At 38.8% G+C, this 25,905-nt stretch overlaps 1 protein-coding gene across 2 annotated transcripts in view; it reads right to left on the bottom strand.

Moving 5' to 3' along the window:
- Positions 1 to 9,447: 9,447 nt before the first annotated feature.
- Positions 9,448 to 25,905, bottom strand: part of glra1 (glycine receptor, alpha 1) — a 132,968-nt gene continuing 116,510 nt past the window's right edge. The window contains exons 8-9 of one of the 2 annotated variants that reach the window (XM_073067308.1): positions 24,889 to 25,035; positions 9,448 to 11,819 (exon numbers count right to left, since the gene is read on the bottom strand). In XM_073067308.1, coding sequence (XP_072923409.1) covers positions 11,538 to 11,819; positions 24,889 to 25,035 — 429 coding nt within the window. In that variant the 3' untranslated portion in view covers positions 9,448 to 11,537. The remainder of the gene's footprint in view (positions 11,820 to 24,888; positions 25,036 to 25,905) is intronic. The other variant, XM_073067309.1, reaches the window with a different exon arrangement.

Below are 25,905 nucleotides of genomic sequence, written 5' to 3'. Positions count from 1 at the left end.
TTACTATAACACATAAGTATCATATGTAACATGATACTGCAGATACCGTATCATAATAATTTTGGAAAATACATGAAATACCTTCACAAGTCATTTAATATCTTAGTAACCCTAAAAATTGAATACTTGAATGTTATGAATCAACTCTTCTTGGGCTTCTAGCTGGGTTCAGGAATTGATTTTAACTGATGTTTAGATGACAAACTTTGCCAACTGCATCAAGGACGGCACCTGAGCATGTCTTGTCTGGTGGTATTTATACCCCAATTGCCCATACCTCCTGATTGATTAGTCCTTATTCAATCAGATTTCCGTTGTCCCACCTTGTTTACAAATGAATTCCAGTTCCTACTTAGAGCAAGACCTTTGTTAAAATTCTTTTCCTCTGGTTTTATTTCAATGGCCTCCTCCACCAGGCGGTCCCAAAAGCCATTGACGCAGCACAGTGGTTTTATGCTGACGAAGTCAATCCTATAGCGATTGTGAATGCAATGTTCTGCTCCCACCAATTTTCCCTGGTAGCCAAATGGATTCATCTCCTGTGCTTGTTATTGTGGGTTTCCACTGTGCATCCCACCTGGCTGATATGTACTACTCCGGAGGTCTACCCAGTCAGGAGGGGCAGACGACATAGGTATAAATACCACCGGAATAGATTTGCTGAGGCATCATCCCTGATGAATGGCAGAGCTTGTCATCAAAATGTCAGTTAAAATCTATATTTATACCAGGCTGGAAGCCTGAGAAGAATTTATTCACCATACACGCTGGGAAAGCACTAGATCCATTTCACTTGTATGTTATATCTTATTATCTGTGATTTGCCAGAAAATATTAATTATTTGTAAAGCAAGTACATGCTGAATCATATCATACAACTGTCTGCTCAACTTTGTTGATACAAGTAACATTTATTGCCTCAGCTAAGGCATTAAAAGTGATATCTCCAGCTGTTCTTTGTACTGCATGGTGAACCTTAAAAACAGAATCAGAGTCACAATCAGGTTTATTATCATTGACACACCGTATTTCATGAAATTGTTCTTTTTGCAGCAGTGCAATACATAAAAGACTTACTATAAGCTACAATAAAAGTATAAATAAATAAATAGTGCAAAAAGAGAGCAAAATCGTTCATGGTTCATGAATTATTCAGAAGTCTGATGACAGACTACTCCTAAGGTGTTGAGTGTGTGTCCTTAGGTTCATGTACCTCTTTCCTGATGGTAGTAATGAGAAGAGAGCATGTCCAGGATGATGAAGGTCTTATGTTTTAAACAAACAACCATCCACCAAAGCTGTTTACCCAGACAAGACAGAAAATGGGTATATGAAGCAGAAGGGTCACCAGAGACTTAAGCAAATGTGGAGAGCATTCTGTCCAGTTGTATCATTGCCTGGCATGAAGTTTCAATGCATAGACTCAGATAAAGTAATGGAGATTTGTTGACTCAGCCAGCTCCATTGTAGCCACTAGTCTCCCTACCATTGAGGACATTTTCAAAAAGTTTGTTTCAAAAAGGTGCAATCCATCATTAAGGACCCTCTTCACCCTGGACATGCCATCTTCTCATGACTACTGTCATGGAGGAGGCACAGGAGCCCAAAGACCCACATTCAACATTTTAGGAATAGCTTCTACCCCTCCACCATCAGATTTCTGAATAGTCTAAGAAACCATGAACACTACATCAGTATTCCTCATTTGCACTTTTTAAAATTGTACATTATAGTAAAGTTTTGTCTTGTAGTCTATTTCTGCTGTAAAGCAACACATTTCACAACATATCTTCATAATTATGAAATTGATACTGATTAGAAGAAAATGGGAACAGGAATAGGTCACGTAGCTCCTGAAGCCTGCTTGCGATTCAATATGGTCACAACTTATTTGTCCCAGGCTTCCTTTCCTCTTCTCTGCCAATTCCCTGTAGTCCTCAATACACTGAACTTCAAAAATATATTGGGTTTGTCTTTAAATGATCTTTATTCAGGTGATAAGGCCTAGTGTAGGTCATATGCCTTCCATGCCCTTTATTTTCCCAATCCATCCCTCTTGCACTCACTCATGCAGTAACCTCAGAATTCAATACTATCATCTCTCAGAACTAATCATTAAGCTTCAAGGTCTTAGCCTTAATACCTCCTTGTGCAATTGGATCCTCAATTTCCTCATTTTCAGTCTCTAGTCAGTACGAATTGGCAGCAACATCTCCTCCACAGTCTCCATCAGCACAGGTGCACCAAAAGGCCGTGTGCTAAACACCTGCTCTACTTGCTTTATACTTATGACTGTAGTGGCCAAGCACAGCTCCAATTAAATATTTTTTGCTGACAACACCACTCTTGTAGGCCAAATCAAAGGTGGTGACGTATCAGTGTATAGGAGGGAGACTGGAAATCCAGCTGAGCCACAACAGCAACAGCATGTCAGGGAGATACTGTGCTGATTTTTACTTTCAAGAGGAGGAAACCAGAGGTCCATGAGCCAGTCCTCATGAGGCGATCAGAGTCAGAGAGGGTCAGTAACTTTAAATTCCTTGAAATTATTATTTCAGAGGACCTGTCCTGGGCGCAGTACGTAAATGCAATTACCAAGAAATGGCAGTGACTCTACTTCCTTAGGAATTTGTGAAGATTTGACATGACAACTAAAACTTTGACAAACTTCTATAGATGTGTAGTGAAGAGTATATTGACTGGCTGCATCATGGCCTGGTATGGAAACACCTATGCCCTTGAATGGAAAATCCTGCAAAAAGTTGTGGAGGTGGCACAGTTCATCACAGGCAAAGCCCTCCCCACCAATGAGCACATCTGCACAGAACGCTGTCCATCATCAGGTACCCCACCACACAGGTCATGCTGTCTTCTCGCTGCTGCCATCAGGAAGAATATACTGGAGCCTCAGGACTCACCCCAGCAGGCTGAGGAACAAATATTACCTCTCAAACATCAGGTTCTTGAATCAGAGTGTATAACTTCACTCAGTTTTCTTTTTAAATTTTTTGTTATTTATTTAGATACAGCACAGATTCAGCCAATCCGGCCCTTTGAGCCATGCTGCCTGACCACCCCTGATTTAACCCTAGCCCAATCTCAGGGTAATTTACAATGACCAATTAACCTACCAACCAGTATGTCTTTGCACTGTGGGAGGAAACTGGAGCACCTGGAAGAAACCTACATGGTAACAGAGAGAATCCCAACCACAAACTGTTCCAGCTGCTACCATTCAGGAAACAATATTACAGCATTAAAGCCAGGACAAACAGGCTCCACTGGGCCATCAGACTGATTAATTCACGTTGACACAATTGTATTTGTAAGCTAAATTGACTGTTCTGTTGTTTATCTTACTGTATATTTATTTATTACAAATTACTATCATCCGCAGATTGTACATTCAAATGGAGACATAATGTAAAGATCTTTACTCCTCACGTATGTGAAGGATGTAAGAAATAAGGTCAATTCATAAATTCATAAATAAATTCAAACTCCTTACAGACAGTGGTTGGAAGTGAATCTAGATCGCAGGTACTGTGAAGCGTCGCGCCAAACACTAGGCATTTGTGCCACTCCATTTCACATGCCCCATTACGGAAATGTTTCCACTACCTATCGACTCACTTTCAAGGACTATACAATACATGTTCTCAGTTTTATTTATTAATTTGTATATTTATTATTATTTTTATTTTTTCTCTGATCAAGCTGGTAAAACATGAGGTATGGGCATAGCCAAGCACACTCATTTGTCAATTGCTGGGACCTTTCAGACTATTCTGGTGGTGTTTAGTATTGTGGCTTTCTGCAGATTTACATAAATATTACTGTGTAGCTCTTACTATTTAATGCTATTGTGTAGTACCTTTGGGATGATGCCAGTTGTAGATATTACTATTGGGACAATGTATACCTTGCTCATGCCCAAAGTCTTTCAATTTCCTCTTTTAATTCAGCATATTTCTGGTGAATTTCACTTATTAATTTCTGTAAGTTATGTATGTTTGGAATGGAATCTATTAAATAAGATTTTCTTGCTTGTTAATCCTGTATTATTAAAACTGGACAGTTATTATGGATTGTCCTATCTGTAATAACTGATCGGTCATAATAAAATTTGTGGTATTCTGACTCTAAAACTGGATGAGGCTTTTATTTACAGTAAGGTGTGATTTCATTTATGAGTTTATATTTTAAAGCAAGATTTTGATGAATCTTTTTTTTCTTTCTGTAGTTGCACAGTTTGTTGCCTTTTGCACATTGGTTGTCTGCCCTGTTGGTGCAATCTTTCATTGATTCCATTGCGGCTAGGGATTTATTGAGTATGCTTGCAAGAAAATGAATCTCAGTGTTGTATATGGTGACATATAGGTACTTTGATAATAAATTTACTCGAAACGTTGTAATGTGATACATCTGCCAATGACTCTGGTATTCAGATATAAAAGGAAAGATCCATGTTTCTGCTGTGCCAGTATTTCCATTAAGTACAAACTCCAGTTTTGTTTTGGCATGCGTGGTGGTACCAGTACTATGTCTTCAGGGTGCTGTGCAATATTGACAAAATTAGCCACACTTTCAACCATCTGCTACATGGTAGATCTAATCTGGGACGGTTGGTTACAAGTAGCAGTCACCTTGTACATTTTAATCTTACCATTGTTGGACTGGACTGTCGAGTTGCTATTTTTCTTGTCGTCTAACTTTCTTTTCCTTGTTTGTATTTTGATATAATCACCTTTATACATGTAGTTGTTCAGTGAGTTTTTCTGTGGTTCCAGTTATCTTTATACTTCTGTGAAAGTTTCTTGGTTTCACTGGTGGGGATCACATTATTTGAATCTGGATTTTTCAATGGATAATGTTATCAGTAGTCCAGTACAAGACGAGAAGACCACCTTTGTTCTTCCTGCCCTGCTACCCCTGCCTGTTTGTTGGCTGTGGTGATATCGTATGTCATGTGTAAGAACGTGATTGGATGGAGCTATGAGCATGCGCAGAACTGACAGAACGATTGAGAAGCTTGTAGATTAAGACTTGGTTGCTGTTTGCTGTTGTAAATAAAAGTTCTAGTTATGTTCTTCCAGAATATGTGTCTTTATGAGTAACCCACGGTACGTATAGAGAACACAACGGTGTCAGAAGTCAGTTTGGAAGAAAAATTCATTTCACTAACACGGGAGAAGCGAAGATAATCGAAAAAAAAGAGCGCAAACTTTTTCTTTGTTTGTTAACAGCTTAAAGAATGGAAGTTTTGCAACCCCCATCGATGCTTCAGCTGACTGCGAACGTAGTTGAAAACTAGAAAAGATTTAAACAGCGTTTTGAAATTTATTTATCGATGATTGGAGCAGAAAATAAAAAGGAAAAAACGAGAGCCGCCATTCTACTCCACAGGATTGGGGACAACACATTTGAGGAATATAACCATTTTACTTTTGAGAATGGAGATAATTTGAATCTAAAAGTGATAATCAACAATTTTGAAGTGTTTTGTATACCGAAGCACAATGTAACATATTAGAGATATAAATTCTTTACATGCAAGCAGAAAGCTGGTCAAACGATTAATCAATTTGTTATGGAATTGAGAAACCACAGTAAAACATGCGAGTTTGCAGAGCTGACGGACTCTCTCATTAAAGACAGAATTGTTTGCGGCATTCTGGATAATGCTCTGAGAGAAGGACTCTTAAGAGAACGAGACGTAAATTTGGAAAAAGCTTTGATTCTCTTCAGAGCTTCGGAAACCGTGATGTCGCAGGCTAAAGATCTTTTTATTGAGAGCTACGTAGATGCTGAAAAGCGTGAACTTATTAGAAAAAATAATGAAGTGATGATGAAATTGACGGAGAGCAAGACGTCGTTTGAAAGAAAAAAAAATTGTGATTGCTGTGGGTGGGAGCACCAGCCTAAAATGTATCCAGCGTATGAAAAAAAGTGCAATCACTGTGGTAAAAGAAATCATTTTTCACACTGTTACAGAAGTAGAAAGGAAATAAAACACGTAAATGCAGAGCTTGAAAATGAACTTGGGGAATTTTATATCAATGTGCTTTGTGAAAACAAAGAAAGTAAGAATGACTGGACTATTCCACTGCAAGTGAACCAAAACAATATTTTGTTTAAACTGGATACTGGAGCACAAGTAAATGATCTTGCAGAATCTGAGTTTAATGCATTAAAGCCAAAACCAAAGTTACATCATACAAATATAAAAGTGACTGGGTATTCAGGTGCAGACATTCCAGTTAAAAGAACCTGTGTGGCAAAAGTATCACACAAAAATATGGTACACATGCTTTCATTTGTTGCTGTGCCTAAGAATGTACAGTCAATATCGGGTTTATCTGCCTGTGAGATACTGAATTTGGTGAAAAGAGTATTAGTCCTGGACAGTGACACAAAGTCAGAATACAGTGACTTAATGAAAGAGAGAGCGAGAACAGAATTTGATTCCAACGTGGCAAAAGTAAAAGAAGTCATAAAGAAAAATCCCAGACCCATCCCTTTGTTACCAGCATCTGACAAAGCATTGCCACCTAAACCAAACTTGCTGGTACAGTACAATATGGATCTGAAGCCAAAGAGTAACGAGAATCAGGATCCAACTGAAGAAGTGAAAGCACAAGTGAAGGAATTGAAAAGTTTTATTGAAATGATGAAGTCTCAGCATAAAAAAGAGATTACACAGTTAATGAATGAATTGCAATTTCTTCACAAAGACCTCAAGAAAGAGCCAACTTCAGAGTTTCCATTAACTGATGCAGACAAAACATGAAAATAACAACGAAACACAAGAACTGTGTGAACCACTTAGAAGGTCTACTCGTGTTTGTAAACCCACAGAGAGAGAGACATGTTAAATTATGCATTTGTTTTTAGTAATGTTGCTAATTGTTTTTCTTTTTAAAGAAAGGAGGATGTGGTGATATCACGTGTCACATGTAAGAACGTGATTGAATGGAGCTATAAGCATGCGCAGAACTGACAGAACGATTGAGAAGCTTGTAGATTAAGACTTGGTTGCTGTTTGCTGTTGTAAAAAAAGTTCTAGTTATGTTCTTCCAGAATATGTGTCTTTATGAGTAACCCATGGTATGTATAAAGAACACAACATTAGCTATTTGGAAAAAGTTTATGTTCCAGGTCTACACTGGTGCACTTTTCATATGCTACATTGATGACTGCAGCAAGCACCCATGCTGAACTTGTCAACTTCATCCACTTTGCTTCCAACTTCCACCCTGCCCTCAAATTTACCTGGTCTATTTCTGACACGTCCCTCCCGTTTCTCAATTTCACTGTCTCTATCTCTGGACACAGCTTATCCACTAATGTCTATTATAAACCCTCACAGCTACCTGGACTATACCTCTTCCCACTCTGTTACCAGTAAAAATGCCATCCCCTTCTCTCAATTCCTCTGTCTCCACTGCATTTGCTCTCAGGATGAGGCTTTTCATTCCAGAATGAAGGAGATGACCTCCTTTTTCAAAGAAAGGGGCTTCCTTTCTTCCACCATCAACGCTGCCCTCAACCGTAGCTTTTCCATTTCATGCAAGTCTGTTCCTACCCCATCCTCCCACCACCCTACCAGGGATAGAGTTACTCTTGTCCTCACCTACCACCCCACCAGCCTCCGCGTCCAGTGCATAATTCCCCGAAACATTCACCATCTCCAGCGGGATCTCACCAGGCATATCTTCCCCTCCTGCACGTTTTCTGCTTTCTGCAGAGATCACTCACTATGTGATTCCCTTGTCCGTTCATCACTCCCCACTGATCTCCCTCCTGGCACTTATCTTTGCAAACAGAAGTGGTACATCTGCCCCTACACCTCCTCTTTCACTACCATTCAGGGCTCTAAATAGTCCTTCCAAGTGAGGTGACACTTCACCTGTGAGTCTGTTGGGGTCATATACCGTGTCTAGTGTTCCCTGTGTGGCCTCCTGTATACCGGTAAGACCTGACGTAGATTGAGAGATCACTTCACCGAGCACCTATACTCCGCCCGCCAGAAAAAGCGGATTCTCACAATGCAACCCATTTTAATTCCACTTTCCATTCCCATTCTGATATGCCTATCCATGGCCTTCCTCCACTGTTGTGATGAGGCCACACTTAGGTTGGAGGAACAACACCTTATATTCTGTTTGGGTAGACTCCAAACTGATGGCATGAACATTGATTTCTCAAACGTCCGGTAATGCCCCGCATCCCCTCCCCCCTTCACCATTTCCCATCCCCCTTTCCCCCTCTCACCTATCTCCTTGCTTGCACATTGTCTCCCTCTAGTACTCCTCACCCCTTTTCTTTCTTCCATGGCCTTCTGTCTCTTTCACCAATTAACTTCCCAGGCCTGAAACATTGACTGTATTCCTTTCTGAGATGCTGCCTGGCCCGCTGAGTTCCTCCAGCATTTTATGTGTGTTGCTCGGATTTCCAGCATCTGCAGATTTTATCTTGTTTGTTCTTTTTTTCTCTTAGTCTTTCACCCTGCTTCTTCTCCCATCCTCTGCTTTGCTCTTGTAACACTTAGTAAAATGATGATAAGCAACACGTTTTATGCCTCATTCTCCACTTCTGAAGAACCTTTGGATTTCAAAAGCATCAGGATAGGATCCAACACTATGCATAGATTCATCTAAAAATTTTTGGGTTATGAATATGTTCTCAAAATAAAGATCTAGAATAATGAAAGATTATAAGAATTCTTTATAGGATTCTTAAAAGTCCTTTGTGGAGACTCAAACTATTGCCTTGGGAGTTTTGAAGAAGGATGGTGGGGGGAATGCAGTTCAAAGTAAATTTATTATCCAGGTGCATATGTGTCATATATATGACCCCCAGGATTCATTTTTTTGTGGGTTGAACTTTGAAATGCATTCCACACCCCCCCTTCAAAACTCCCAAGGCAATCTCTTGAATCTCTACTTCGGACCTGTGTCCCAATATGAAGTTCCAAGGAGTCTGTTCAATGTTTCAGAACTTTATTTGAGAACATGTTCTATTATTTTAGCCAAAAATATTAAAATTAAGCTGTTCACGGTGTTGGATCCTAATGCTTTTGAATTCCAAATGTACTTCAGAAGTTAAGAATGAGGCATAAAATTGTTGCTTACAAGTATTTTGTAAAGTGTCACAAGCACAAAGTAGAAAAGGAGTTATAAAATGAACTGCTGTGGCTTTACTTAATGTGAAGATTGGGACAGGAGAACAAAATTATCAGGTCTATTTGAAGTGGGGTGCAGCATAAAAATGTCTGGGAATCTCTTCTTTCCTCAGATTCCCTGAGGTAGAGGGAGATTGATAGAACAATACTGAGTAGTTTATTAACTTACTTCATGAACGAGGTCAGTTAAGTAGCATTATTCAAAATAGGGCACTGATGTTAAACATTCACTCCAGAAACATGAAACAGAATAGTTCTGAAAATGTTTAATTTGGATAGGTTCAGAATTCATAAATATATCTTTATATACAGAGATTGCCTAAATTATACATTCTCTTCAAAAACAAAGAATTAGCAATGGGCAGATTACTATTTCATTTATACAAGCCAAAAATATCTCATATTCTGTTTATCACGTATTCATGCAAAAATTACATAAGTGTAATGTACAGGATTTATTACTGTATATAAGTGAAACAAATCTGCCTGATGCAAATTACTTCACTTCGTGCTGATGGGTTTCAGCTAAGAAATTTTAAATGATTAATTAAGGTTACACCAATTCTTAATTATTCCTTTTAACGATTCCCTTGTTTTGCATTCCATACATTTTGGCACAGCTAATTATGGACATCCACTCAACTAATACATTTCTCACTCAGTTTGATTATAACCATGTGTGTAATTGAGAGCTATGCTTGGTCTAATGAGCCACTTCGAAGGAGCTTTGTGCTTTTAGAACTCCTGCTAATGGTGTTGCCACTTATTTTACATGGTCCATGCATTCCTTAAGAGGATGGCCTGCAATCAATTGTAATAAAACTTTTCACATAAGCCTGTTAAACATCAACCAACATTTGTAACCTTCATTTAAAAATTAATAGTTTTGCGTTGATGTACAATTTAACATTTGTTATCACAGTATGCTGTCATTCTACAGAAATAATGAAATGAACCTGTGAGTTGCTAAAGATCCTGAATCCAACCTCAAATCCAAGAAACTCAGTGTGGGTTTAATGCAATATATTCCAGTATAGTCATGTTTTGAAAGGGGAATGCTACTCTCATTTACTTATCCAAATTCTTGATCAGCCATGATCAAGAACTACAGTTAATCCTAATGGGTTGATCTTTAGTCAATAAAATACTCCAAAACAAGTTATGATACTTATTATTTGATTAGGATCGATAATATTGATGTCTTGAAAGCAGATCAATCATAGTATTTCAATCTACTCTTTAAATACAAATGGACATCTCTTATATTTGATCAACGACAATTTATTTAGCTGAAATGAATCAATAACATGCTTCTATTCTTTTTACCATGTCAGTAATAGCAAATAAATTTCTAAGATTTGACTAATAATGACCATCCATCTTGATTTAGGATCAATGGCAACATCATGTTCAGTATCCCTTTTGTAAAATAATCCCTAGCTTCCCACTAATCCCTGTACGTACTGGATAAATTAATGAAATTTGCCCGATGTTATTTATTGTACGATATACCAAATGCAATCCTGCTGCAAGACTAATAAGGCAGTTTCAGTACAGTTCAGTGGTGGTGCCTTAACCTTTGACTGAAATACAATCCAACAATAATACATATACAGCAAGAAGCAAGAGTAATTCAGTTGTTGCTCAGTGATTTGGGACATCCCAAAGGACGCGAATGCTGCCACATAAATGTAAGTACTTTCCTTTTAATTAACGTATATTCATGAATTTAAAATGCACACACTTAGAGCAACTTGTTATCCTTTCTAGTGTTAGTCCTTTGTTGCTAGATTGGAGACGAGGTTGTTGTGTTCTGTAGCAGCTATGATGAAGTACTATTATGACGTAGTACTAAGAGTAGTTTACAAGGTTCAAAATGAAACTGTTTACTTAGATTGAGATAGAAAGTCTATATTAATGAGATTTAAACAGGACACAAAATGCCTTAAGAATGAAGACTACACTCAGAAATGTTACACAGGGAACAAGACAGAATTTTTTAAAAACTGGTGTGACCTTGAGTGGAACATTTCAGATCAAGCACATGAGGTTTATCATATTATATAGTCATTCCGTTTTTTCAGATTTTATACAGATCAAATGATCACATGGAGGAGTCTAATGAACCTTTTATATATAATATATTTAGTATGAAAGATTTTTTGACTGCATCTTCTCCTCTGTAATGCATCTGTACTCCAGTTTATAAGGATACCTCCCTTCAGACTGACCATATATAGAAATTCTTTTCTTTACATATTGCCATATTCCAATATACACATGCTTTCCTGCATTGCTCATGTGCCAGATGACGATATTCTTCCTGGCAGTGGAGTTTTCTCTTTCTCAGGACCTAGTCTTTATGGATATCTTCACTCCTCACGATCTTATAGATCACCCAGTAGAAAATATTAAAAATCAGGAAGACAAGAGGGAAAGCCACTCGCGATACCGTATCAATCTTTTTTGCTCGGTGGATGAAAAGTTTCCTCATTTCGTCTGACGTTTTGGCCGGAGGTGAATTTGACTTTGTGTTATTATTGCCCTTAATGGCAACTCCATCCTTAGCTTGCAGGCAAGCAGGTCCCATCCCGTAAGCAGTGAAACTGAAACGCCCTTCTACTACCTCATCCTCCTGGAACAAATGAGAAAACATTTAGCTCGTACACTGGCAAAGTCTTAGAGTGAAGACACATCTGCCAAATGAAATTTCACCGAATGAGGAATTTCCAAGAACCCAAAGTGTACCAAGTGCTTCTTCCCATTGGTGAATGTCATGACTTAAAACACAATGGCAGGATTAGTCTTTTAGGTTTTGACGCCTGATCTGACTTTAATTTCAGATTGGTTCCAGAAAATGAACACTTGCTTTAGCAAAGAATGATGAAGGTAACTGGATAAGCCTGCAGACAAAAATGAACAGCTCATCAATTAAAACATTCATATTACCACTTTGTCAGCAAAAACGAGTTTGAAAACTATTTACATTTTGCCTCAAATCTCATTCCCTCCAAATCATTTCCTTTTATTAATTCTGATAAAATCTATTGCTCTTTTTTGTAGCATCTTTACCATCAATATTTCTTTTTCATGAATAGAACATCTCATTGTAGGATCTATTTGACCAATTACTAATCTTGTCAACTGATCAATTTTAAGCTCACCTTTTTAACTTTCATTCTTCTTTTATGAAGGAAAACATAAGCAATTATTTCATAATTTCTCAGCCCTTATTTCGTGCTGCCTTGTTATATTGTCAGGACAGTTTGATTATTGATTTAAGAGTGATGTTGATGGAGAACTATAAACGGCGTGACATCTTCCCTTCAAATTGGATGATGGGTTATTTACTCTGTCAGAGATGGCAAGCTGTGGTGGTCATGATCACGGAAGGCCTTAGTTTCTTTGCATTTGTTTAATTTTTTCTCTGCCTGTTGGTCTTATTACACAACTTAGTCCCAATTCCTATTCTATTTTCCATTTGTATAGAGTCATAGAACAATACAATACAGATACAGACCCTACGGCCCAGTGAGTCCATGCCAACCACGGTCCCCACCCAGGTAGTCCCAATTTCCTGCATTTGGTCCATATCCCTCTGATTACCACCCTTCCATGTACCTATCCAGGTGCTTTTTAACCTGTCCTTAACATTACCTCTGGTCGTTCATTTCATGTACTCACCACCCTGTGTGTGCAAAATGTTGCCCTCAGGACCCTTTTAAATCTTTCCCTCTCATACTAAATCTTCTCCCCCTAGCTTTGGACTCCCCTACCCTAGGAAAAAAACTGTTACCACCCACCTTATCTATCACTCATAATTTCAAACAGTTCTTTAGGGTCACCCATCATTCTCCTAGATTCCAAAGAATAGAGGCCTAGTCTGACCAACCTGTCCCTATAAATCAGGACCTCTAATCCTGATAAACCCTCATAAATCTTTTCTGCACTCTATCCAGTCAGACCAGATCTTTCTAATAACAGTTCGACTAAAACTGTACACAATATTTTGAGTACTGCCTCACCAACGATTTATACAGCTGCAATATAATGTGCCATCTCCTACAGTATACTCAGTGCCCAGACTGATAAAGGCCAGTATGCTAAAACCTTTAATAACCCTCTCTGTATGTGACACTTTCAATGAACTATCCACTGGTATTCCTAGGTTCATCTGCTACGTTATACTCCCTAGTGTCCTACCATTCATAGTGCATGACTGGTTTGACATTCTAGATGCGTTACCTCAGACTGATCTGTATTGAAATCCATCTCCCACTCCTTGGCCTACTTCCCTAACTGATCGAGATACCCTGTAATCTTCTTCACTATCAATAACACCTCCTAATTGCATGTCATCCTCCAAATTACTGATCAAGCCTTGTACATTATATCCAAATGATTTATATAAATAATGGGTACTAAGGGCCCCAACACCAACCCCAGCAGTGCACCACTAGTCACTGGCCTCCATTCTGAGAAACAACTCAACCATAACCCTCTGCTCTCTACATCCGAGTCAACCTAATTAGTTTTCCCTGGATTTCATGGGCATAATCCTCTATATCAACCTATCATGCAGGACCTTATCAAAGGCCCTACTAAAGTCCAAAAAGACAACATCCACTACTCTACCCTCATCTACCTTTTGGCTACCTCTTCAAAAAACTCTGAAAGGTTCATCAAACATGACTTTCCACACATAAAATCATGCTCCCTTCTTCTATTCAGACACTGCTGATCTAAATGCTGGTAGATCCTACCTCTCAGAATTCTTTCGGTTAACTTTCCCTCTACTGAAGTCAAGCTGACTGACTTGTAGTTTCTTGGCTTGTCCTTGCTGGACTTTTTAAACAATGGAACAACATTGGCTGCCTTCCAGTCTTTGGGAACTCCACCAGTGGCCAACAATGAAGCAAATATCTCCACAAAGGCATCCACAATTTCTTCTCCACCCTCCCACAAAGTCTGAGGATGAAGTTGTCAGGTCTGGGAATTTATCCACCTTAATACATTGCAAGGTTGCAACTACCTCCTCCCTACTAATAAGAATGTCCTCCAAAACATCTCCACTTGTTTTCTTTATCTCTTGTGTAACCACAATTTTCTCCTTCGTAAATAATGAGGAGAAATATTCATTAAAATTTCCACCCATGTCTGCAATTCAAGACATTGCTGGCTTTGCTGATCTCTGAGGGGGCCTACTTCTCCCTAGCCACTCATTTACTTTTAATATAGCCATCAAATCTCATGAGGTTTTTCTTAACCTTACCTGCCAGTTCTACATCTCTTTGATTTCCCTCTTAAGGGTTTCCTTTATCTTTTTAACATCATCAAAGGATTTACTCTTCCCAGATCTCCTGAACCCAATGTATGCTCTCTTCTTTTTCTTGACCAGTGCCTCAATATTTATCATCAGCCAAGGTTGCTTACACTTTCCAGGTTTACCCTTCACCCTAACAGGAACATGCTGCTCCTGGACATTTGCAATCTCACTCTTAAAAGCTTCCCACTTGCTAATTCTTCCTTTCCTTTCAAATAGGCTCACCCAATTTCTCTCTCTTAGATCATGTATAATTCCCCCAAAATTAGCCCCACTCTAGTTTAGGAACCTTATCTGTGGACTATCCTATCACTATCTGAAAACTAATAGAACTATAGTCACGAGAGCCAAAGAGCTCCCTAGCTGCAATTTCAGCTTGCCTTACCTCATTCCCTCAGAGGAGGTCCAGTATTTTCCAGTTCAGGTCTCTATGCATTGACTCAGGGAACTTTTCTAAACACATCTCCCTTAACACTCTAGGTGGCCAATCAATACCGGGGAATTTGAAATCTCCCACTAATACCACCTTATTATTCTTACAACTATGAACAATTTCTCTGCACTTTTCTGCTGACTATTGGTATATCTGTATAAAAGCCACAGCAGAATCACCCTCCTGTTGTGTCTAAGTTCTATCTGTGCATCCTCATTGGACGATCCCCCATGAACGTAATCTCTTCTCAAAAAAGCATCAATCCTTTCTTGCTTACCTGCCCTTTCACACCTATAGCATCTGTGTCCTGGAATATTGGGACGCTAGTCCTGTCCTTCCCTCAGCCACATTTCTGTTACGGCTACAACGTCCCAATCCTTGGAGCCAATCCACGATCTGAGCAGGTCTACCTTACGTCAAACCTTGTGCAATGATGGCTGTAGAGGCCAAGTCATTGAGTATATTCAAAGCAGAGGTTGTCAGGTTCTTGTTTAGTAGGGGCATCAAAGGTTTAGTAGGGGAGAAGGCAGGAGAATGGGATTGAGAAAGATAATAAATCAGCTATGATGGAATGGTGAAGCTGACTCAATGGGCCAAATGGTTTAATTCTGCTCCTATGCCCTCTGGTCTAAATACAGTTTAACTGAGTATTCATTTCCCTGCCTTTACTGTGCTTCTGGCTATCCTGATTACTAAACCTGCTCTTGCATGCTACTGCTTTATCCTGTTACTTACTCCTGCTCAGGGTTCCAAAATCCTGTCATACCTTCAAAATGCTTGCCAGATTTCACATTCCACTGATTCTTTCTTTTTGTGGGGTGATGATTGACCTCTGCTTGATTGAGGTTCAAGCTGATTAGCCTGTGTCCTCTCACGGAATATTTTCACATTGTGCCCTCATCTCATTCTATACTTCAAAACGTTGCATGATTTTTCTCTCTAATCCTCTCTTTGCTCTCATGTCCTTGCCTGCTCTTCCAGCCATTTATACACGGTGGTGGATGAACAATGAGCTGTCCTTGCACCGATACTGATTTATGCCAGCTGTCATCTCTATAATGTGAGCTTATAAATAGCAGCAATGCAGGCAGTTCATTTCCGAGAGACACCCATTCAGTCCCGAATTTTGACTCAGAGACCCACCTTTGTCTCAAATCAGAACTAATCCCTTTAGTAATGTGTGCCCTGTATGACTACAATATGTGTCAGAACTGGATATATTGTCTCAGAAAAGCTGGGACAAAGTACCATACATCAGAAGAACAAATGCTGGACTTGTTGAGAGGCAATGAGGGGAGGGAGACCGGGCGCTGTGAAATACAAGACACAATGCATCAGGCTAAGGGCAACAGGACCCTTGGCAGAGAAAAGGCTGGCAGATGATGCGGGAATATCAGATCCAACACCAATTTCTCTAATTTCCTGTAATTACTCAACCCCCCCTCTCTCTTTTTCCATTCTCCATTCTGACTCCCATCTTACCTCTTCCTTTCTCTTTGCTTGCCAATTAGCTCCTTCCTTTTTTCCCATTCCCACCTTCATCACTTCTTCAGGTTCCTTCTTCTTTAGCACTTTACCTTTTCCAGCTATCACCTCCCAGCTACTCATTTCATCCCTCCACCCACTCATTTACCTTCCCCCTAACTTGGCTTCACCTATCATCTTCTATCTTGTACTCCGTCCCCTCTTGCCCCTTCTTATTCTGGCTTCTTCCTCCTTCCTTTGCAGTCCTGATGAAGGGTCTTGTTTAACTCACTGTTCCTTTCCGTAGATGGGTCCTGACCTGTTGAGTTCCTCCAGCATTTTGTGAGTGTCCTATTCGATCTAACGATATGTGGGCATAGGTAATGTTAATGTGAATCCCAAGCACAGGGAGTGGGAATCCAGCTAGAAAGACCCTAAACCAGGCAAAGCAGGCAACCAATTTTGGCATCAAAGTCATACTCAGCACAAAAGTGAAGAGTTCGACACAATCAGCAAGGATGTTGCCAAGGCTTGAGGACCTTGAGTTATAGGAAAAGGTTGAATAAATTTGGATTTTCTTCTCTGGAACATAGGAGACTCAGGAGAGGTTTGATAGAGGTATACAAAATTATGAGGGGTAGAGATAGGGTAAATGCAAGCAGGCTTTTTCTACTGAAGTTGGGTGAGCCTAGAATTAGAGGGCATAGGTTAAGAATGAAAGGTGAAATATTTAAAGGAAACCTAAGGGGGAGCTTCTTCACTCATGGTGCAAGCATCGAACAAACTGCCAGTGGAAGTGGTGGAAGTGGATTTGGTTGCAATATTTAAGAGAAGTTTGGATGGGTATATGGGTAGGTGGTCAAGGTGCAAGATGAGGGGATTTGGCATGGACTCGATGGGCTGAAGGGCCTTTTTCTGTGCTGTAGTGCTCTATGACTCTATGACAAAGTTCCAGGCACAAATGATGATCCAGGATTAACAAAACAATAAGCATACTGGTAAGGAGCAGAACTAGTTGCACATTGTAGCAGAGGGATCAAACACAATTGGAAGAGACACTGTGCAAAACAGTGGGAAAATTGTGTACTCGCTGTGTGAATATTCAGGACAATAATTGGGATTTCTCTACACAAACAGCAGGAGCACTATACATAGCAGTGGGAAAATTACCCACCGGCAGCAGGACTATTGTGCATACCGCTGGAGAACTGCAAAAGCTGCAGGAATACAATGCATAAACAGTCAGAGTATTGTTCTCATGCAGAATGTTGTGCAGTGGCTGTATGAATAAAGACACCATCAACAAAAGCATAAAGTATAAACGGCAGGCATACAAACAACATAACTATTGTGCAGAAGGTAGCATAATGCTGGGCTGAAGCAATGGAATAAGCCAGGTTTTACCCTATGCTCCAAAGGTGACTGTGGGTTTCTAGATTCGAGGAAATGCATTCCAAAGAAATATTAGTTCCACTGAATTCTCGAGTGGGGGCTAGAGTGGGCACAAAAGTACAGTACTGTGCAAAAGTTTTTGACACGTACATGTAGCTAGGGTACCTAAGTCTTTTGCACAGTACTGTATCTACTAAATGTCTAACAATTTTAGCAAAATACTAAGACTCTCAGGTATTCTTTCAAGGGCAAATAAAGAGAGGATGGAGATGAATGTCTTTCCATCGTGAGCTTCAAATAAATGAGAATCAACCCACACAGGCAGTGAGATTATCAGCAGTTTACAGGATTGTCTTAGGCACCCTAGCTATATACATGTGTAAGATTTTTGCACAGTAATGAATTTGCAAAAGCGTTATAAATATTCCATTCAGGTGATGGAAAGGCAGCCGCTATATGAACAGAGGAAAAGTAAATACACTTTCCAGCAATGAAAATATTGTCTATAGGCATCATAAACGCAATGAAGAAAGGTGCTCTTAATACTTTTTAAAAACACTGGAAATGAAGAGCATATATAGCATAAATAATGTGTACAAGCTTCACAGTTGATATAGATACTGTATGGGCTAATACAGCACAACTTATGTAACTATAAGCAATGCAGAAACTGATCATGTGATGTTAACACTGTGAAAGCTATGCCAACCATGAGTACAAGCAATATTGTGTGTAGCAATCAAGATACTGTCCACAAGCTAGATAAAAACCATACATCAACTACAGGCAGCCAAGGGATTGACCATACTCTGTGTAGACAATTGGCCATACTGATCTCAGAGTATATAAATATTGAATATGGTGCAGAAAACATGGCATAAACATTTAAATATTGTATAAACACAAGCAGTATAAGCATTATTAGTACAGTGCACAAACAGATGGAATCACCAAGTTCAAAAGGTATAAATACTGAGTACTCTGTAGTAAGACAGAGCACAAATGGTATAACTTCCGTAAGAAGGCAAGGGAAATAAATTGGATCAGCATTATAGAAACTGTTGACAGGCGATCTAAGTATTGATTTGAAGTGATATCCATACTGTAAAAGCTGCAGCAATAATGAAAACAAGCAATATAAATATTGTGCACTGATAATAGAAATATCAAGCAAAAGCAGACTCAATGCTGTGCAAAAGGAGCAGAATTACTTTACATTAACTGTATTCAACAAGTATTGAGAACAATTAGTACAGATATGCTGCACAAATTGTTGAAATACTGGGTATGAGCGGTATAAACGTGTACAGACTGAAGATAAGAGATATAAATCTATGCACAAATAATGGTAGTTCAGAGCATGTGACACAATTACTACTGGAAGCAATAAAATATCAAAGCACACTGTAAATCCTTAATACTGGCAGTCAACGTTCCCTCTATTTTTTTTTTACAGCTGCGGGGACCAAACAATGGTCTGAGCAGGAAATTTTTACATGGCTCGAAAAGTGTGCATCACTTTAAATGTTTTGTTTTGTAATATGTGTATTATGTTGTTGGTGTTCAGAGGGCTGGCGGCTTATAAACAAAGAGCTACCGACTTCCATTCTGTGTTTATTGCTACAATTTATAACAGCACTATAACTTGAAACACTGACAATATAAATACGTTGAAGCTCTAAAATGTTTCTAACTAAAGGTCGTGGTATGTTTATGATTTGGAAAATTTATGGATAATATTCATAAATATAATTAATTACAAAGTATTTTCCAATTGTATTCAAAAATTGTATTTTGATTTCAAAATCATATTAGCATATTTAAGATTTTTTATAAATACAATTTCAAAATTATATTAACATTATATAAAAGAAACTTCCAGCTGCATGGCAGCTAATGTTTTGTGTGTAGGAGCATTTCAGTTACTGTGCAACCATACACCCATGCAGTGCATCTTAGAGGGAACAGTGCTGACAGTAGAAATACTTAGCACAAACAAAATTCAAACTGTGCACAGGTAGTAGAAATAAATAAAAGCACAAACAGCATAAACACTGTGTGCAAGCAATGGAAACAGACTGGTTAAAAACTATATTATGCAAAAACACAATTTAAAAGGGCGCCATATCAGGCACTGGGCTCTAGTTTTAGTCCCAGTTTTATCTGTACTGGAGGAACTCCAGTGCAAAAAGGCGTTCTCATAAGTATCCCAGTTTGTGGGTGTTTTGCATGTTTGTTCATATTAACACATGCAAAGTGCAAAATTACCCATGTTGTCCCTTGCTTTGTCTGGACCTCTCCATAAAAAAAGTAACTATTGTTGGGCACAGTGGGGAGGGTTGTGAATGGTATATGAAGTAAGCCAGCATAAACACCGAAGCTTCTACATTGCGAGATTAGACACCAGTGGGGCAGAGGTGGACACATTGGGAAAGGATTAAAAGGATCGAAGTCTGTGTTCAGAAGAAAGGAGAAGGCTGTAGCTGCTGAGAAACCTGGTCCATCATTGCTTTGAAGCTGGAGCATCTTTGATTTTGCAACAGTCTCTCTGCAACATGTTCCTTTGAGGAATGCCTGATGAAACCTGATTCTTTTCATTAGGGACTGTCTCTCTGTTCTCTCTTTTCATTGCTACCCTGTGTACAGTTCTCTTTGTGCTAAGTGAGTCACACACACACACACACAAGAGTGGGATTCAAAGTTACAAAATATGATGCGTGTGCCGGGAAATATTGGTTCTACTACACTGTCAATTTTACACTTCAGGCACCAGGCACAAAATCAATTCCGCCCTATTTAACTGATTTTCTAGACAATTGAATACAATCAGCAGAAGAACCAAGCACATGCGGTATAAATGTTGCAACAGAAATACTGAACAGAAGTGACATGTACACCTACAGTTGAAGTACCAGACCCATGATATAAATACTGCATAACAGGCATTGATTATACTAAGAATACAGGGCATAAAAAATGTGTACAAGCAACGGAAGTACTGAGCAGAAGCAGAATACCAAAGAAAAGAATAGGTACTGTGTCCAAGCTGCAGAATTATTTAACACGTAGAGTATAAACAACTATTTCGAGTGGTGATATTGAGAACAAGCAATGCAAGCTAATCATTCACCGGTTGATATACAAGTCATGAGTGATGTAGGTATTATATACAAACGGTGGAAATGCCGAATACTCATTGCATAATTACTAATTGCAACAAAAAGTACCAAGCAGAAACAGATTGAATACCATATGCTGGAAATGTTACTGTGCACCCAGAAGTGCCCCTGCATTTGACACTGCTACCAGTTTTGCTTTCCTGCTGCAGAGAATAAATTTCCATGCATACACAACATGCAAAGCACCATGCACAGAGCTTTAAGCATGGCGTTGCACAATACCCATGTGTAAACACGCTTGTCTGATGGACAGCACAAACTGTCCTGCCATGACCAGATTTCCGGAAGCTGTTAGCACTGTTGCTGGATGCAGTAAAAGATGATTTGAAGAGAGCGAGAATAGATAACAGCACCGAGCAACACCCAACTCTGGTTTGGACATTGTGTTGGCAGAGGTGGACACCACAGAACATGATAAGAATGGCCATGGACCTAGCCCATCCATGAAATGATAAGGAATTTAGTCTAATGTTGCATTGGAGCAGGATGCATCATTACATTCCGCAGCATTCTATAAGGGAGCAGATGACTGAACCTGTTTCTTTCTGACTATTTTCATGTTCCTATTTTCCTGTATGAAAACAATGCAGTTCCTTATCGAGAAGAGTAACAGCTACTAGTTGCAGACTCTCTTGTAATTAATACACTATCTGACTTATTTTTTTCTTCCTCCCTTGTAACTGGGTCTGAGTCCTGGAACTCCCCATCCAACACCATTGTGGGAGTACCTTCACCAGAAAGGTTACAGAAGGTGACTAACCATCATCTTCTAAATGGCAGATGGGGATAGAGAATGAATGCTAGCTTTGACAACAACATCCATGTCTTGTCAATGAATTAAAGTCAATACCGTTTCAAGCAAATCCCAACCAGCAGGCACTGCAACCTGCACCAACTTCTGTCGCCAACTATACCTGTTGACCCTGGCACATAAACTGAAGAGTGAAAACAGATACTCAAGTTTATTCCAGAGAAATCTTGCAGATTAATTTAGTCTGTTACAATGGGAATTTGTAGCCAGTTTGAAATGGATGGATTAGAGGGAGACAAAATAAACAGTATACAGGCAGACATAGAGATAATCTGTACCAACATGACAGCCATAAGTATATAGAGCTGTAGCTAATGTTTCAGTCAGCATAATCAGTTGCTTCTCTTTCTGCACCAAATGCTTCTAAGTTGTTGAGTAATTGCTGAACTTCTTACTACTTAGTCCTTACCCGGAACTAGCAAAAACTTCACATTAGACCTCCTTTTACCATATACAGTGATTTACTCTCAGCTTTGTGAACTAAATCTCTAAATCTTGTACGTGTTCTGGACAAAGAAGCAGGCAGGAAAAATCATTGCGGATACTACCCACCCAGCAAACTGCCTTTTCCAAATGTCCCCTTCTGGAAAGCATTTTTTAAAACAAAAAAGACATTCACACCATTTAAAAAGTTTCTTCCTCCAGGCAATGAATCTGATCATAGTTAGCACCCCACCCTCCTCTATTACCCCTGTCACAGCACCGCACAGTAAATACTTCAAACCACTTTTTATAATGTTGTTTACATTGTAAATACATGCTGATATTTATATATTTATGGGCATTTTATTCCATGTTTGTAATTCTAACTTTATTTTATTTTTTTCATAATTGTTCAACTTTTGTTGAACAATAATATGTTGCATGTAGCAAATTCTTCATATATGTAAATGTACATGGTGAATAAAGTTGATCCTTGATCATTGGTCTCTGTGTCACTAGACCATGAAAATGCTGGTAAAGGCCGTGTGCAGCCATCGTTTGGGTCACTGAAATATTTGGGATTACCATTACAAAAAAATGCAGGCTCCAAGGAACACTTTTTGATATGATTTCCAGTGATTAATGTATTTTTATTGTTTGGTATATTCCCATAGAACAACCTATTATTTAAGCATAAATAAACAGCTATTCAAACTCACTTCTTTCAGAGTCAACATCTATTTGCGCTGATGGCTATGAAACCTAATGGAATTGAGTGTCCATGCATAGTTTGCAAAATTGACAAACTTCTTTTTAAAATTATGAATTAAACTACAAATGGTGTTTCTGTACAATAGACCTACATGCTCACAATATACATGGAGATTAAATGAATTTCGACTCCTGGTTTCTGAATGATTGTATTCTACTCTAGATAGCTTGAGCACAGAACTACATTTTGATTCTTCAGTATCAACGGAGAGTTACTCTACAGGGGAGAAGCTTTTCAGATGAGATGTTAGATCAGGACCCATTCTCCTCTCTCAATTAAATTAACTATTTCAAAGAAACGCAGTAGTATTATTGCTGTTATTCTGGCCAATATTTGTCCCTCAATCAACATCACTAAAACTGATAACATGGCTAATATTACACAGCTCCAGGAAGCTGATGTTTCCAACATCACAATTGTGAGCACCTGGCATCAAAACTGATTAAACCAGAAGACCAGATGATCCACTTCCTATGTGCCTCCACTACATGGAACCAGATTTAGCTCCAAAGAATCGGATAGGATAAGCATGAATCATTTTTAGTTAGAATATACCTCTAATATGATGGGTAATTTTTGAATCACAATCCACTTCCATAGCACAATTTGATCATATTACAGTTTTACCAAAACTAAGTTGGAAATGTTACTTGCTTAATGCCAACAATAAAATCAGGCACTAATCTTATTGCTATCTGTGTAATGTTGCTGGCACAGCATGGTTGTTCCATTTGCATTCATAACTAGGTACTGAAAAATTTAATTGTTGAATAAGGAGCCATTTCACTGCAATGAGATACATGTATTTTTCATCATAAAGAATGCACAGGAATGATTAGAATAGGAAAGGGAGAACCCAATTGAGTGGGATAAAGATGTTGCTCTGAGATTGAGTTTAAGTGAATGGAGATTAATTCTATGTTTGACTACATCCCTGGAAAGCCCAACACAACACAGAAATTGACTGCTTCTATCTCCAGCTCTGAACATATCGTTCTTACTACCATTGCCCACAGAAGAGAAAAAGATGAACGGAATTATATCCTTATTAATGGGATAGGGATTTGTCCTTTCCCAGAATTGAGGAAATATACTCAGAAACTACTACATTGTCCATATTCTGTGCAAAGACTATTTTCCAACCTACTGTGCCTGTAGCAACAAAGTAACAAAAAGTAAGGACAGATTTTGTATTTCATAATAATCTGGATGGAGGGCTAAGTTATTTAAACGTGCCCTGTATCAGACATAATTTTGTCTGAGAAGGTTTACTAAAGTTGGAAGAGTTTTCAATTAAATATCTACTGCCCTGTAGAGAATAACACTTTACTTGTAATAATTTATTTTTGATGAGGATCAGTTTCCAAATCTCTCTCTCTCTCTCTCTCTCTCTCTCTCTCTCTCTCTCTCTCTCTCTCTCTCTCTCTCTCTCTCTCTCTCTCTCTCTCTCTCTCTCTCTCTCGCCTTCTCTAGCATGCCACCAATTAAAAAGTTTGCATTGTTTGGATTATTTTCCTTGTCAAAGCTCCATTCTCTTCAGCTCAATGGAAGTAGTTTTCTCCTTCTCCCATCCAGATTCTTTAGCTCAGAATCTTGTCTATAGAAACATTGCACTTCCTTCTCCTGTGCTGAAGCTTCCCGAAACTCATCTCTGTGAAAAATCTTTAATTCACCTTATCTACTATCTCCTTCTTGACATGATGTTCATAGATAGATTCGTCCTCTGTAAAGTGCCCAGTGCTTCCTTAAAGGTACCGTAAAAATTGTAGTTGACACATCTCCCAAAAAAATTCCTTTGTTTCTCTAGTTGAATACAGACCAGAGAATATCCTCTGTCACTGCCACTCTAGTTAAACCTCGATGTGTTCAGCAGGAAGGGTCTCTGTCCTTATCTCTCTAGACCCTACCTTATGCAGACGCCTTCGCCGGCGGAATTTCAGTAGTTCTTTATGTTGACGAGATACAAAGTTAACAGCTGCATATTCCAATAGTGCAGAGAAGACAAAGAGTAAGCAGACAGCCATCCAGATGTCAATGGCTTTTACATAGGACACCTGAAGTAGGGAAAGACAGTTATTATTCATACTTCTGCAGCACATAGAAACTACACAATCAAGCAAATAACCGTGGTGTGGCCACTGGGACAAGCCTTTCAACCATGTTGCCATCACTCAAGAACTATAAAAGGATGAAGCAGGAATTGAAAAGGCAATTGGATTGACTCAAAAAGGAAATGTTGAAGAGATGGGAACAATAAAAGATCCAATAGATACAGAAAATACTGGTTATTGTTGACAATACCTCACAAATACAGAGAAGTATAGGATAAGAGATGATGTGCCTGACCACCGTAATAACCCACTAAATTGCACAGACACATCAACTGTGTGTCCTCTGTTGCCCCACACACAATCCTAACATCTCTTTTCACTCCCCCAGTGGTTTACCAATTCTATTATCTGCCTGAATTCCCTTTCTCCATGCATTATAATAAAATTCTTTTAGAAGTGAGGTATCAATTTACTCTGATTTTCTATTCTACTATGCATTATGCAGAAAAACAATCTTCTAATTTTTATTCATCCCTGAAATTTTGTGTTGTTTTTGTCTGTGCAACTAAGTTCACTACTCATAGTCAGAATTGTTTGCTTGCTTGTAACACATAATCTATATCCCTTTACTCTAAAGACCCGTATCATGTTTCTTTTCAGTTCTCTTTTCCTTGTAGAAATAAATGCAAGTGCTTGTGTCTATATAATCTTCTAAAGCATTTTTCATCTTGCTTTTTCCCATCTACATGTATCCTTTTGGGGCAGAAAAAATTTGTAAACCAGAGTCCATATTTTGCTCAGTATTGACATTGCGAATGTTCTGATTCCAGTCTCATTCCAGGGTATCTCTAAATTCTCTGCTCATTGAAAACT

The sequence above is a fragment of the Hemitrygon akajei genome, chromosome 15, assembly GCF_048418815.1.
Source record: "Hemitrygon akajei chromosome 15, sHemAka1.3, whole genome shotgun sequence".
NCBI lineage: Eukaryota > Metazoa > Chordata > Chondrichthyes > Myliobatiformes > Dasyatidae > Hemitrygon > Hemitrygon akajei.
This window is presented reverse-complemented; position numbering and strand designations above follow the sequence as displayed.